Below are 17,234 nucleotides of genomic sequence, written 5' to 3'. Positions count from 1 at the left end.
CATATCGATTACCACTGACCTTCGCTAAGTAACGACCTTCCAGAAGAGCTTTTTCCTTTTCATTGAGAAAAAAGATACTCGTGGGGTTTTAAAGAAATGAAACAGTCTGTAGGTTAGAATTACTATCGACATTGGTAGGATAAGAATATCTAATATTTTGTTTTTTTTTATAGCTGGATGTTAAAGTCGCTTCAACTGCCTAGGTTATTAGTAACTGTCCATACTTTTATTTAGATGTAGTCAACAATTTTGATCTTTTTCTAAAACATGATTATACTTTTTTGGTATGATGTCAACGTTAGCATATCAATGAAATTATCACTTATTTTGCAATCTCTTCTTTCTTGCACGTACCTTTGCTAATCCGCAATATGTACGTAGGATATAGGTGATTCATTTTCTCAAATTTGTCGAATGCTTGCTGTAGGTCAATTTGATTGCATGTGATTAAAACAAACAATTTACTTGCCTGAACGATGTTTATAAAATACATCATTAATTAGATAGTCCTTGAAAGAACTTTTTTATTCATGCAACTTTTATATTTACATACATTTACTCAGTGACATAAACTTATTGCAGATAAATAAACTTTCCTACTATTAAAAATTTAATACACAATTTAAAGTATGCTATCGTCAGTGTCTCCAAGTAGTAGGATGATAAAAAGAATCAGTAATCGACTGACATGACAGTTGTCATATTCTGTTTTATACAGATCGAATGAGTCCTTTTAGAATTGAAAATTCATATGAAAAAAATTTATTTCTCATTATTTATTGTTTTGTGGAAAGACTACCTTCTCCATCCCTTTGAATTGTAACAATCGCGCCCTACCTTAAACAATAGCAAAATCATACATGGACACCTAACGGTGTGTAATATTGTAATTAAATCGAGTTGAAGTTGCCAATGGACGTACATATACGTATGTACCTACTACTTCGAATTTCCGTTAACAAAGGACATTTCATCCTATTCTATTTGCCTGGTCAGACACTATTCCGTTCTATTTAAGCAATGAAACGCTTCTCTATTCTACTTGCTCTAGTAGCTAACAGGAATAGAAGTATCTCGCCAAGTAACGTTTACGTAAAAAGTGAGTTTTCAAATTTCTAGTAGTAACTACATTTTTTCTAATAGTACAGAAGGATCTATTACAATCCCTCCCACCTTCGATGAGCCTTTACTTCGCAATATAAAGTATGAATAAATATTATATAGCCTTTTCCACAAATTCACGAATTATAATTTCTCTTCTCGATTATTCTTGATGTCAAGTAATAAGAATTCTTATAACTATGGAAACTATGGATTTTTATGCAAATTCCTATTGTCATACATACAATTAGAGAATTAGAGTCTAACTAAAAATTTGTTTAATCCTTGTTGCAACATAAGTAGCATAACATATATGTAGCTTTGAATATTACATACATTTTCACAGTTTTTGTGGATTCTATTCTTTTTGCATACTAAAACTTTTTACAAATGCTTAAAATTCTGCAGTCTAATTATAACCTTTTTATACACTTCATTGATATTGAAACGTACGTATATATACATCAGTAAACGCATTCTCCCTTAATGCGTTTTAGAAAAATTGAAAAATAAAGGAATTTTAATGAATGGCATCAGTTTACCAACTTACAATTAGTAAGTACATTGGTTACAAGAAGAGTGATAGGTCAAGAGTGCAAGTGTGAATAGGAGTACATATCGCTTCTTTTTGAAAACCAGTGCTTCAACGATTTAAGTTTTTCATTGATGTCATTCAGGCTGACTCTCCTTCATTTTCGCGGTCAGATATCGGGAAATCTATCTGTAAGCTCGTCGTCAGTGTGAAAGAAAAATGAGGACACATCCGGCTGCTTCGGAAATGTAAGCCGATCCCGAATGTTCTACCGGAGTAGGAATTTTAATATTCCACGGTCAAATAAATCGCTGGGCGATGAGAAAAGGCAAAGGACGCCTTGAATCGAGTAATAGTCATCCGAGATAATTGCTCTGAGCTGTAGCGTCAAAGACGTTCTAGTGACCTAGTCACGTGTGAAACGATTGAGAATCAAATAGCACTTTGAGCTGCAGTTACAGTGGATGCGTAGTCTGAACTTGTCTCGCTCCTACGATGAACAGTTCGAACACATTCGTCAGAATACACATCCACTGTAACTGCGACCTTAAGCATGTGACATCGATTCAATAATACAATAAATGTGAAAAGTCATTCACATTTATTTATTTTAGGGTGTAGGTGCCATATAAAATGACTGTTCTGGTAAAACCATCTGTTATTGCATGATGAGAAAATGGCAGTGGGCTCTAATTAGCTATAGCGCTGTAGGTCTGCTTTCTTCTCATCTGACAACAGTAGTATGCAATATTATAATACATAGGACAATCTAATTACACTGCTAACCAAAAGTATGAGACCACCTGATTTCTTATTATATTCTATCCTGTTATCTAATATGGACTAACCCTTTTATTCTTTATCTACACTATTTAATACGGTGGCATTTTTATCGTTATATCTTTCTTGTTATGTATTAAATATCCAGCAAGTAATTTGTATTCTGCTACTAAGTGTATTGGCGTGATTCTATAGTTTTAACCGGCAGTGTACGTACGAGGTGTTTCTAAACATGTGGGATATTTTTAGAGGGCAAATTTTAGATACAAAGAAAATAAAAAAAGTTCATGTGGACATATGTTCGGGAACATTTAGTTTTTTAGCTATATGCTATGTTATATTATGGTGTGTTATTTTCTTTAAGGGCCCGGAATATCCTTGGGTAGCCCAGGGAATCGACGCTTCGACCCTCACTAACTCGGTAAATTATCTACTATGCGTTATTTCTTAGATAAAATCACTGTATTGAACCTGTAATTCCTATGTTTGAAATTTGGTCAGTGGCTGGCGATCGTTAGTGATGGTTGAGTGTAACGTGTGACTCATGAAACCTCAGAGTCGATAGGTGTATTGAATGTATTGCAACATGTTTCAGTGTGTGAAAGAGCCTTTAGAGAGGCCTCTTATGTTTATCAAATAATGGCTCACAATACGACACACAATCAGCAATCGTGATCTGTATATACTGTAAACATTGTAAAACTCACTGGTCTTATTAGTAAAGGACATTTGAACTTAGAGGAGTAGGTATAATTATTTAATAAACTCGTGAATTGCAAATTTGAAAATTGTGAATCTACAAATTTTAGCAGACTATTTTTTGAATTTAATTTAAAAATATATATGCTTTCCTTTCTTAGAATGCAAATACAAGTTTAAGTTCGACATCACTTTTAACTATAAATAATCAAATTCACAAGCTCATTATAATAAGAGAAACAATACAGAAACTAGATCTATAAAACAGCTTAATCAATCGTGCCTGATTCAAGGGTTTCTAAATTACTCAAACCTATTAAATTTTTCAGTGCAACAGATCCTTTGAAGTCTAACACAATCCTCTGTTTGTTACCAGCAAACAGTTATTTCTACCACACAGAGGAACACTGCAATATCCTGCTTCTCTTTGAACGAAATAAAAATCGCGACGAAGTGAAAGGGAGTAAGGGAAACAGAGTTATAGCCTGACACGCTATTAAACGAAACCTCGAATCTTATGGGCCTGTCAACGTGAGTCCCTCGGGATCAAACTTGCTCTTCGGTCTTGTTTTCTGCAGCAGGGAAGCCAGGAAATGGTGGTGAACTGCTCAGAGGAAAGAATAATGTGAAAATAAATGAGGGAACATGAGGAAAGCGAGAGCCTGAAGGGGGGACAGATAAATTAAAACATAAAGGAAAATGAAGAAAGTATTATTTCACATTCTTAAGTTTTAATACCTGGTTTCTAAAAAGATGTTTAAATTATTTGTTATTTTCATCATACAGAAGATGAATGTGACAAAATTTGTATGAATTGAATTAAGAAAGTATCCTCCTTGGTAAGTCGAGAAAAAGAGATGTTCTTTAGGAATTTCTTGTAAGGAAAGTAGAAGAATGACCAATTTGAGATTTTAATATAGGTTTGTACCTACAGTAAACTCCCTCTTAATCGATTTCAATAGAAGTGATTAATTAAAAAATATATGTTAAGTAATTATAGGGTTTAAATAGTATAAAATACATTCATAGGGAGTTCGATTGCAATCTATAATCGTAATTTAGATACTGGTGAATTACTTGATTATGGAGAAATGGTTCAAAGAAAAATTAAATGGTTTTGAGAGGATCGTAATCTCATTTAATTGACCTTTTTATAAATGGATGCATGCAGGTAATAGATATGAAAAGGTAACACAGATTCATTGAAATCATGTAATTTTTAATGCATTAATTGAACTACATAGTTCGTTATTTTCTATAAGAAAAGCATTTACCAGCATATTTAAAAGCATTTATTTTATTAATTTGAGAAATATTTTAATTTCAATATTGTGGAATGCTTCTGGTATCTGCACCTACATTTTCTTAATCGACAGTGGACACCATTGCCCACAAAATGGTGAGCAATGAGGTATAACTATTAAATTAGATCTTTCGTGAAATATATAGATAACATTTTATAATGTTTTATTTCTAAGAGTACGTAGTTTTAAGATATAGATATTAAACTTTGAAACAGGATAAAAAAACTTATTAAAACAAAATGACAGCTACAGTATTAATATAAATGAATTACAGCCAAATATATTTTATGTGTCCATTATTTCAAACATGAACGTTTCAATTAACCCTATTTTAGTATTCTATTCTAATTTAGTATTTTAATAAAATAATGTAGCTCGCTAAGTTGCAGTGTTAGTCATTGGGAAGCTGTCTTCTATGTTTTCTCCTGAATCAGGGGACTCCTGCTGTCAAAAATTTCGTGAGCTTTAAGACAGACATTTGAATGCTTCTATCGGTTTCATTGTGTGAGAGAGAGAGAGAGAGAGAGAGAGAGAGAGAGAGAGAGAGAGAGAGAGAGAGAGAGAGAGATTGTTAATGCAAAGCTCGTGTTTTGGATTGAACAATTAAAATTTGAAACCTCGTACGAAAGAAACTATTTTATTTTGATATTAAATTTAAAAATAAAGTGATACATTCTATAGGAGTCAAATAAAGAAAGTGGAAAAAGATATTTGTAGTATGTTAAAAATTGAACGCGAAAAACAAAGTATAAACATTATCATTTTAGGAAGTTCAGATTTTATGCATTCCTTTATATGACACTGATGTTGGAATCTCCTTATATTCTGTTATCCTATGATTCGATTTGTATCGAAAGCACATTCATGCACTTGCTAAGTTCCTCTGTTTTTTGCTTTTAATGGAACCACACCATTAGGGTGGGAGCCAATTGGCACTATCATAACAGATGCAGAGTTCAAATGAGAATGTATGCGTATCAAATAGATGTTTGAAGTCAAACATTTTTCGTCAATCTTAATTTTCAATTCTAATGTTGTCTAATCGTGCTAATAAAGGAGTTATTTCCAACTAATTTTATTTTATCAAAGTATATATATGTATTATGCAGTAAATTTTAAGGCACCTTGTACATTCTTAAAAATTCAAAAAATCTTTCAAAATTCAACTTGTGCATGCTCAGAAATTAGCTCACAATCAGATTAAAGCTGTTACCTATAAAAGAAACTTACCTGAAGCTTATCAATAAGAAGCTTTACAAAATGTAAATGTTACATTTAAAAAGGACCTAAAAAGCCTACCAAGAAATCATTGCTCGAAGTATCAGAAAATTATATGGCAGAAAGTCTCCTAAGTATCTGCAAGGCAACTGCTAGTAGAAGGCAGTATAACTCTGCCGAGTTCCTTCATCATATAAAATTAGTTCAGTTTACGGTGTACTAATTTGCTATTTACGACACTAAATGAGAATACTTGACTTGAGCAATGGAAGATACTGCAGGAATGCTGCGGTAGTAATATATTTCTGCGTCCATTTTAAAGAACTAGAGCAAAATATCTTCACAAATTTTTAGTCGCTAAATAATAGTATAAAAGGGGTAATATTGGAAATCGGCGATTTTGGATTTAAGTAGGGAAAAAAAAACTTTAATAATCCTAAGGAATAAAGTATCTAATTATTTTTTTCGGAAATGTTGAGAAAATGATAAAACTAAATATAAGAATATGATCGTGCTTGTAACGTTTCAGGCTCTATTTTCTTTGGATTCTATTATTTATGAATTGTAAGTTTATCGTACATTGATGTTTAATCAAGAAGAAAATGTAGTGAAAAATAATAAATGACTAAAATTGTCGTACAATAAAAATCATCGAAATAAAAACTGCTTTTCTCAATTAATCTAAAATAACAAATGCAATTTCTCAAAAATTAATAATTGCTTTTTTCAAAAATTTTAAATGTTACAATAAATTTATATAAATATAATACAATCAGCATAAATTTACATGAGTCAGACCATTGTAAAAGTACTAGAATTTTGTTCATTAAAGCGGGCTACAGACATTGAAACATGTTGCGATGCATGTATCCATACAAGCGATGGGTTTAAGTCAATGAACTGAAATCACGTAAATAATTTTTGATGTATAAGATCCCGTAAGTTTTTCCTTGTTTTTAGCTTATTGACTTAAACCTATCGCTTATATCGATGCTTAAATCCAAGTTTAAAAACTTGAAATTATTTTCGTCATTATTTTATTTTCTCTTTTTGCACGTTACCTTTCAGCAGTGGCTTAATTTTCTAAATATTCCGATAATTATTGAATTTAGGGCAGTGGAACAGTATGTGGTTTATTGTGATTGTTAAGTTGCAATCAGAGTAAATAGGGGCCAATTTCTTAAATAAAATGTGTGATTTTTGTATGACCGATTCTAATTCTGGATATACATAGATACTTGTTCTTTTCTAGTTAGCATGGAATTATTTTTAGAGTCCACATACAATAGTGAGGCATATAGATCATAAAACAAAACGACAGATGACCATGCCTTTCCATAATAATTATTGTACACGATAAAAAAACTAGCAAATATATTAGAATAATTTTTTCCTAAAACGCAAATAGCAAATCAATTACATGCACTACGAAAACTGAGTACATGTAATTACAAATACTACTTGTTGATTTTCTTTTTAAGCTCCATCAAAATGATAGAAAGTAGCAACAGTACGGTCAGCCGACCATCATATTATATTAGAGTACGCGACTAAATTAGCTGAAACGAGGCACACCATTACCTCTAACAGGCTACTGTGACCCTAATGTCTTGCACCATTCTATGGGTAGACTTATATTAGAGAAAATATTTCATAGAATATATTTTTTTAAAACGCGACTTCAGAGTTGTAATTGAAAAATAAGAATTTATTAAAAATGTTTAAAGTTGTTCAATTAGTTCCTCGATTAGAAAAAAATTTATTTAGAAAAGTAGTCTTCGCAGCTAAAACAAAAGCACTTAAAGACGATAATTAGTTTCCGGTATAAAAATTTTTAAGTAAACCCAATGTTCCAAACCCAATATAAAATTAAGAGCACTATATTTCTTAAACAAATTCGAAACAACAAAAATTATTACTTAAACCTTCCTCAATATCACGTGGTCCACATAATATCGCATTTTGAACTAAATCCCAGATATCGAGGGAAAAAAGTAATCGATTTCGCATGGAATGACTCATACCAGTAAAGACTAAACTGCGTTTAAATCATCAGCTGCATTTAAGTTACAATTTAGCCCTACAGTACGCACTAATGCAAACATGTCATCCAAGATTTTTCTTAATAATTTCCTATTGTAAGTTTAAATAACGAAACTGCGAGTTGTTTCATATTGCATTTCATAAAACTTAATATTTTTGCACAAGATGTAACACATATTTTGTTTGCACAAAATTGAAAAATATTTTTGTATTATTTTTTCCTTATTCTCAGGCACATTTTAGAGTGAAAAACTTATTTTATTTCAAAATAAAAAATTACACATTGCAGGGTTAAATGAGTCAAACAAAAACGCCTTTTCAAAATTGAGTAACTCGAACAAGAAGAAGATTCTCAAAAAAATTAAAATTTTAAAAGTATACATAAATTAATAAAGTTACGTATTTTACAAGAAGACTATCATCTAGGTATTAAATTTTTAGACAATTTATCCTTCACAATACAATTTTTTAAAAAATGCTAAAGAATTATAGGAGACACCAAAGAGAACTTCTTAGATTTCTCCCAAGAATCATTTTAGAGATTTATGTCCCATTCTTCCCTTCCTTCGACTCGAATGATAGTTTCCCACTACTTCAGGAAGAGATAAAATGGTGAAATTTGGGTTAATAAATAAAAAGACGGCGACATCCTCAGGGAAGAGATGGAAGAATAGTTTGTGATTATACATCGATTCTAAAACTTCAGGATATGAAAGAAAATTCTTCTTGTTAAGTCGTTATATCCTTTGGCTCTACTTGAAGCATTTCAATACCTATTGTCTTTGCAATGTTAGAATAGCAAAATATATATATTATATGTGAGTATTTTTAATATTTTAAACATAATTTATTTTACTTTAACAAGAAAAATGCATGATAACGTGCTCATAAATTTAAAAGGTGAATCTACACATAAAAGAGTAAAGTGAATATTTAATTACAAAATAGTACAAAACAGAATTCTGGAATTCAATGGTACGTGACATTCTTTAACACTGAATAATATATTACTTTCTGGATTATTTAACTCGCTTAATTCACTTAAATAAGGTCACCTAAATATCTTTTTCTAATTGTAATGACGCAAAAAACACTATACACGCAATCTTGATGGTATCGAAGGTCCAATATACTGCAACAAAATATTTTTTTCAAAATCCCAATTAAAATAGTAAATATTTGTTATATCGTTACAATTGTAGTAGCCATGTAGATAGCCTTATTTATGAGGACTACCCTATATATCCAAGATCAATAAATAAATCGTATATAATAAATAATCATACTATACTACGCGTAATTCTATTGCCAAGCTTCCCTTAGGGGACATTCAAGCGGTGAACGCTGACATGACCATTAATCTTCCGGTAAGATGGCAACGGGTAACACTCGACAAGCTATCCACCATGTCGACAATTTCCGTGCATCGATGACGCAACTAATTTCCGGTAGCCCTCGTTCAACCAGAAAAAGGGATCTGCATCCTGATATTTCCAATGTCATCACAACCAAAATCAGGGTCGGAAAACGATCGTCTCGGTCGAGCATACAGCGGAAAATCGATCCTGGCCCCACCCCCCAGCCAAACGCGAAAGAATTTTATTCGCTTACTCGCCATCGACATTCCGACAGAGTTGAAGGAAACAGGACAATGGCGGACTTCCGTGAAAATTCCAACAGGCTGCGGTTTCGATTTTGCGAGGAACCACGAGACAATCACCGAGAGACGCTCGAACGTCCCTGAAATCTCGGCGTGGTATGGCCTCGAGCTTTCCGCATAATTGCGCGATTAAATAATTGATGGCGATGGTGTACCGGAAGTGCAGAATAATTGGCGGGTTACTCGTGAAGCACAACATTAAGAATTCCAAACATTAAGAATAAACTTATCCTTTTTTCATTTTTATAGCGATTCATTTAAAAATCTTCAATTTTTTATAATTCTGGATGCAGCCACCGACGTAATTACAATATGTTTGTTATATATAGGGTGTTCCAGCTTTTTTTTGCAAAACCTTGCCAGCATATTGTATTAATAAAAATAAGAGAAAAATGCTTTAATTAACAAGTTAAAACAAAGATGTGAAATAACAACAAATTGGTGTTTCTTTCGATACAACGCAGTGTACGAAATAGGAATACATTGTCCATATTTACATATTTGATACGTTTACACAAACTTTGTATTTACTTACTGAGGTCGTTGATTTATGGTTTCTGTTGAAACTGGGTAACAATACCTACTTAGGATGCTGTGCGATTTCATATCACGCTACCGTGAGTTTTGTCGAATCATGAATACAGTGATTCCCCTTTCAGCTGTGTACGGTTCATTAGTTGCAATTAAAGAAAATCAACAAGAAATAAGTAACACAATAGATTCAGTTTTCTATAGATACTAGTCCCTGTACCAGATAACATTTTCAAATATAATTATAATGTAAACCAACAATCTATTCCTATGTAGTCGTTTGTTTGTATTTTTGTTATAATTTTTTAATAAAGCATTTATGAGCCTATACTTATATAACATTTTTCCTTATTAATTTTTTTGTCCGCATTGATTCGATATTTGTCATGTTTTCGCTGGAATATTCTGCACCCTCTGAACATTCAAATGAAGAAAATAGGAAAGACTCTAAAAAGGTGACAAATATTCTGTGAGTAGGAAGACAATTTATGTATTTCCATCATCAGGTGATAAATCTTCAGGGGTTCGAATGATTTCTCTTCCACGCACTTTGCATTTATTTCCGTGTGAATTACACAAACATGTAGATTCTAGTTCCAAAACCTGAAGTCTGAAGAAGACAGAAATATATTGCCTCACTGTCGTCGACTACAAATAAAATCGTACTTCAGTTGTAGATAAATCTGAAAGACTTCTTTCGACTCTTTCACACTTTCAACGAAAATCATGTAAATAATGCATAAAACACCATATTTGCAGTAAAAAAGTAATGACAAATACGCGAAAAGTAGGCATCGTCTAATGCATAACGAAATCTATATAAAAATAATTTTCAAACGAAAACTAATATATAATTTTGTCTATCATCATTTTTATCTTATTTTAAACAAATTTCTTATTTAAAATTTCTGATATTTGCTGTCGAACATGCTGTATCATGTTTTATTATATTGTATCATACATATGTATAATGTTCGATTATATTGTACTATATAATGTTCAATTTAATATACTTTCAACAAAAATATTCACAGTGACAGAAAAGTACTAAAACACAGCCAACGGAACTTATTAGCTGCAAATATAAGTATTAAATAAGTAATTCTTTAGATTGACTATCAAGTTTTCTTCCTACAATATATTTATGTAGTAATAAGGGAAAATCAAATTAGGACTACAAAATATTATCATTGGATAATTATTCCTCTTTAACAAAAATAGCATTTACAGTCGAACCTCAATACCTCTATAACACGAAAATTCTGTTCATTTCGTTCTGCTCCATTGTGAAAACCTCTATACATCGAAATAAAACTTACTGTAATCTGAATTATTTACTGCATATTTAGATCATGTTTACGCCTATGACTCGAATTTAGGATAATCAGAATTCTACAAATTGAACTTTGCCTCTATAAATTCTAATTTATCAAACAAATGAATGCTGGAAATTATAAGATAAGACATGCTGTGTCTCTACTCCTCCATCCTTTAATCACTTGTTTGCCAATGCAAGTTAGTCGTTTATTATAAATCGAACGCATAATTCCCGTCATCGTCTTTAATTGTCGTCTTTGTATTTACGGCGAGTAAAGTTCTGAGTAAAATAAGTTCTAAGAGGAAACCTAGGACACGAACAATTTCTAAGTTGAAATTAAATTTTTCTTTTTTTAAGCCATTACAATCAGTAAATTATTAACTGAGGAACAAAGATTTAAATAAAATTTTCGTATAAGCCTCTTTAAATCTTGCCTCTTTCCTTAAGCCTCTATAAATCGAATTTTCGTATGTTAAGCCTCTCTAACTCGAAAACTTCGATAAGTCGAAACCTGTATAATTGGAAGATTTTAGCTCTTTCCTTAAGATTCGAGTTATCGAGGTAATTGACTGTAATTCGACTGTAATAATAAAGAGATGTACAGTTCAGCTACAGAATTAATAGCAAAGGATAATGAATAAAACTGATTGGCAACTGAAATTATCATTATATATTATGTATTATAAATAAGTTGGTCAACCCTTTGGTACAAATAGTAATTATTTAAATACCTAATTAGTAAGAAACCGCTGTGTAAATAAAAAACGAAAAAAGAAAAATGAAAGAGATAACCAAAACAATTTAATTAACTGCAATCAGTGAAATACAAATAAATCACTTGCTCGATGAACGTACTGTATTCTACAGACTGCATTATAGAAGTAATTGGAAGAAGGGGTTAATTTCATTCCAACATGAATTAGCAATATTATATGTACATGTATACGATCAATACAGCAGTATTTACGATATCAGATACAATGTAAATAAATTATGACATATTTCTATAAGGCATATAGAAATTTAGTTATTCCAGAATGGTTGGACAATTTATACTGTTTGTTTATTGGTGACATACGACGACCAACAGATTAACATTTCACTAGAAAAGTCGCCAAAGTTGTGTTACTCTTTACTATATTTTTTAAATAAATAGATTCTCTTAAATCTTAAGAACTCGCAATCAGTATGTAACTGGTCTTTTGACCAACAAATATATAACTTGTTATTCGAATCAGTTTTCTATGATAATTATTTACGAAAGAGGCAACCTCACCAATATTGATGAACTTGAAATATTATGTCATCAAGATCAACATTCTGAACAATTTTCCCTATACATCTAACTATCGCTAGGCCTTAGTTACAAAAAAATATGCAAAAAATATGTTGAATATTTCCTACATGTCACATTTTTAAAATATGGAATAAGTGCTTAACACCGAGTGGTGTGTATAGGATATTGGGTGCGTGGTTAACACTGGACCTGTTCTGTTGAGATATGTGTGGTAATGAAATATAAAATTCTGAGGAATACGGAAATGAAGTGTAAAACATCCCTTTGGAACTGATAAAAATTAACTATCTTAACTCCCTTAATTCAAACTTCGCGTGGACCACCGAAATTATAAAATTGGTGCCGGATTAATGGTCCCTAGGTCGAGACCATAGCTGGACCATTATCAAGGGTGGTCCTAGTTCTAGGAACACACGAATGTTTTTTTCTCAGGCTCGCTTTTATCGGGGCGAGTGTGAAGATATAGTAAGAAATACTGAGTGCAAGTGAGACACGGATACTCGACAGGGGGTAGTGAGGTCATTGAGGCTTGTTATGGGCTACTTGGTTTGTTGTGTATCACCCGGGGATGCCAGTTCCAAGAATTAGTAGGGATAGATACAGAGTGTAAATCCGCGAGATTTCCGGACCGATATGCCAGCACCACTGTATATTAATACTACCCAGTGTTAATCACGCATTCAAGATCGTATCACATGCCACCCAATGTTAACCATGCACCCAAAAAAATTTTTGTGAATACCTATCTCAGAAACTAAAGTCGAGTAGCAGTAACACGTACAGAGAAAAGTTGTTCAGAATGATGACTTTGACAGCGGTACCTAAAATCAGACATTAGCTAAGGTGAATACAGTACCTGGATGCTTATATCAAATGTCCCAATAAATGGACAACTGAAACATATATCTTGGTACTAGAATTGCATCGCAGGAACTGAATATACTATTTTATGATAATATTTCTTGTTTTGTATTATTACTGGTTATTATTAACATCTAAGCTTAAAATTCAGTAAAATTAGTATTAGTGTCCAGGTAACAGGCTATGGTTGGTTATTGGAACATTTACCTTATATCCTTAAAAAAATGAAACGCGACAAAGAAGCCAAACTGCAAAAGTGATAGAGGAGAATCACCTCTTTCTTTTACAATGTGGTTGCTTTGGCGTGTTTCCTTTTTTAAAGATATAGCTAATGTCCAGTATTAGGTGCTATCCAGCGCTAGGGAAACTCCCTCTATTGAAGTTTTATCAAAATCAGTAATTGTCACTGTAATATGTTTTCCTGTAAAATCAATTCTTTTCTTCAACTCTAAACAGGTCACCGTAGCCTCAACATAATTACCAACCACTTGTAATTAACATCACACCAGAAACACGCCTCTAAACAGTTCCATTTGAGTACCCTCCCCAATATTTCTCATCAACATTCTCATGAGTTCCTACTTAGTCACTAATTCTAACAAAAATGAAACTGGATAACAACTCACCGATACAACATGCGTTCCTGGCGATCAGCTTCGCGATAAATCTTGTAGTACATCGCGATCATGATGATCCCGGGCACCCAGAAACTGACACTCGAGCTGATCACCGCGTACAGTTTGTTCACTTGAAACACACACACGTCCGGGTAGTTCCTGCGGAACTCCAGATGCTCTTCGGTGGTGTACCAGCCGGCAAATATAGGCAGGAAGCTCATCACCGTCGGTGAGCACCACACCACGCTCAGCATCGTGCTTAACCGCAGGTTCGTCATGATCAGAGGATAGTCGAGGGGCTGTACGATCGCGTAATAACGATCCACGCTGATGCAGCAGAGGTGGAGGATGGACACCGTACTGAAAAAGACGTCCAGCGAGTTCCAGACGTCGCACATAAAATAGCCGAACAACCATCTGCCAGACAGTTCAACCGAGGCATTGAAGGTCATTGCGAATATGGCGACCAACATGTCCGCCAGGGCGAGCGAGACCACGAAGTAGTTAGTGATAACGCGAAGTTTGCGGTGCCTCATCACAGATACAATCACCAGCAGGTTGCCGAATAGTGCGCTGAGGATGATGAAGCCCATCACTGTCGCCTTCATCGTCAGGAGAAGCACGTGCTCCAATTGGAAGCTGTTCTCATGGCCATATATACTGTCAGAGCGATTAGTTTGGCCCGTGTCAGAGAAGACACTGGACACATCAAGAAGTTCAGTTTCATTGCTCGGATACTCGCCCATCGTCGCGTTCTGCGCCATTTTCTGAGCTCCCTGGCTCCTTTTACGTTCCACGAGTTACCCTCTGACTCGTTACCGTGACCCACACTGCTCTTCGTCCCCGTCTTCCCCTTCGGCGTCGTCGGCGTCGTCGACGCGGTTGACCAGGAAATTCTGCCAGGCCATTGAAGAACGAAAGGAACGATGAGTTAGCTCGATGGACTCCCTGCGTTTGAGCGTCGTAGGATAAACGGTTCAGGTGTTGACAGAAGCTGTGTTGGTCGGCGAAACAGTGCAGACATTCTTGCGGAAGGACAACAGAGGCGGTCACTGAATATGACTCTTTGGATGATCGTGGACTACGACGGTACTGTTGATTTATAGAAACTCAGAAGTAAGCTGTGACAAGACAGCAGCCTCTGGCTACTGTCCAGGATGTCCGGTGTAGAGCTTGATTTCGATTCTGAGCACGCTGTTGAGTGGGGAAGGAGCACGTTTTCCTTTGCTTATTGAACATGGCGAAAGCCTGAAATTGGAAAAGATAGAATTGAGCTGTGGAAAGTAATCCTGAAGTTCACAAAAGAGGTTTGGTGGAATGCTTTTACTACGTGAATGTTGGAATCTAATTTTGTTTAAATTACTGTACGTAACTGTTACTTTTATTGGTACTTGAAGAGAGAATGAATATCACTGCAGTCTACAGTTACGTAAAATAGAACAGTGAAATTTAGGAAGTACTGTTGAAGTCAGAGAGAAAAAGAGAGAAAAACTTAGCACGGTGTTTCAATTACACGATAGCTGCAATTTAATTTGGATTATATTATTTAGCATCTGTCGAATTACTATACTAAACTGTTAATTTTATTGACACTTAAATAGAGGCTCGATATAGTGGCATTCTGATATATTAAGTAAAACAGAAGACTTAGTTTTAGATATTAGGATATTCAGGTTCGAGAGAGGGAAGTTTCATGCAAGGCTTGTACTACGTGGAACTTAGAATTTAATTTGAGATAAATTATTTAACTTTCTACAAATTGCTATGCTAAACTATTACTTGGTGCGGTGCTTCAGAGGCTTACTGCAGTAACAGGCTGAAGTTGAAACAAATAGAGATACGGCATTATTAAATAGCCGTGAAATTTAGTATAAACTTTCCACTATCAGCATCATCAAATTTATTATCTTCATCAGGATTTGAAAGGGGTTAAAATATAATTATAACTTGAAATTTATAAAAACCAAGAATTTAACTTCATAAATAATTGTGAATTATAAATAATAAGGAAATTTGTTATAGAGGTTTCACTACATGAATATTAAAATTAAATCCAATTAAAATTACTTAATTTCGCATAAATTGCTATATGTATAAAACTTCTAATTTAATTAATTCTCGAATAGTCGAATAGCGATTAGCTATCGTAGTATCAGATTACGAGAAACGAAAGCTCGAGTTTCCTGCCACAACTTTGAAGGCTACAAAACGTAGTATTTGATATTGAAGTCTAGTATTTCGATATAAAATAACAATGAAACTCAAATCATTTAATCCAATTTAAGTTATCGTATTGTTATTACAAGCATATCTGAACTGTTCAACTATTTAACAATAACTTAATAATAGTGTTAAATAAAATGATTGAAGAGAAAGGAAGATTAAGCTTTACAAGATAAATTTTGGAGCTTCAAAAGACCTTTGATATTGAGCTTTGATTATGTATAAGAGAATAATCTAATAAACTCTACAATCTACAACATCACGACTTCAGCTATTTATCTTTAGGAATCAATCAATTTAGTTTGTAACAACCCCAAATATTAAGCTTCAACTACTCTGCTAGATGAAACGACAGCACGCCACATTACTTTGCCAATATCAAAATCTAAATTACTACACATCAGTTTATAGCGTTCGTTGATGAATTTCATAGATTAAATGTAAATACAGTATAACATTTGATATTACTGTAACTGCAAAAATGTAAATATAAACGGAGATCAGTGAAACAAAGTGATAGCACATTTCTTAAAAAATAAAATATATATATTAAACAATTATAACTAGCTCTGTCTATTAGTTAGAGCAATCATTTAGTTAGAGATTTATTTAATTTGTTTATATTTTTCCGTCGAAATAATTATTATTTTTATTCAATATATTATTTTAGTCTATCGTTGTCTTTAAACTGTCGGTCGTTAACAGAAACAGTTCCTGCAAGACACGATGAACTTACTGACCAGTCCAGGATTCAAATTTTTGGAATAATAAGAAATTTCGTTTTTTCGCAAGCTGAATGAAAGCATAATTCTGATAAAATATAAAAATACTTTCAGTAAATTTTTATGATACGTTTGTTTATTTGTTTCTTCACTAAATCTATACATGGTGTCTCGCAACATGTGGGCAATATTTCAAGGACTGATTCAGTACCTAAAACCAGTGATAAAAGTTCGATGAAGTTGTTGAAAGAAAAAATGAAACTAAATCGTTGTGATAATATGAGAGGAAAAGCACATTGACAATTGTTAGTATAGAATTGTAAGCATT

At 33.2% G+C, this 17,234-nt stretch overlaps 1 protein-coding gene across 1 annotated transcript in view; it reads right to left on the bottom strand.

Annotated features, from left to right (window-relative positions):
* LOC143188727 (octopamine receptor beta-1R) overlaps positions 1 to 14,725 on the bottom strand; it is a 125,528-nt gene extending 110,803 nt beyond the window's left edge. Inside the window, exon 1 of the mRNA XM_076393142.1 lies at positions 13,971 to 14,725. Coding sequence (XP_076249257.1) covers positions 13,971 to 14,725 — 755 coding nt within the window. The remainder of the gene's footprint in view (positions 1 to 13,970) is intronic.
* Positions 14,726 to 17,234: the final 2,509 nt, after the last annotated feature.

The sequence above is a fragment of the Calliopsis andreniformis genome, chromosome 3 (genome assembly GCF_051401765.1).
Source record: "Calliopsis andreniformis isolate RMS-2024a chromosome 3, iyCalAndr_principal, whole genome shotgun sequence".
NCBI lineage: Eukaryota > Metazoa > Arthropoda > Insecta > Hymenoptera > Andrenidae > Calliopsis > Calliopsis andreniformis.
This window is presented reverse-complemented; position numbering and strand designations above follow the sequence as displayed.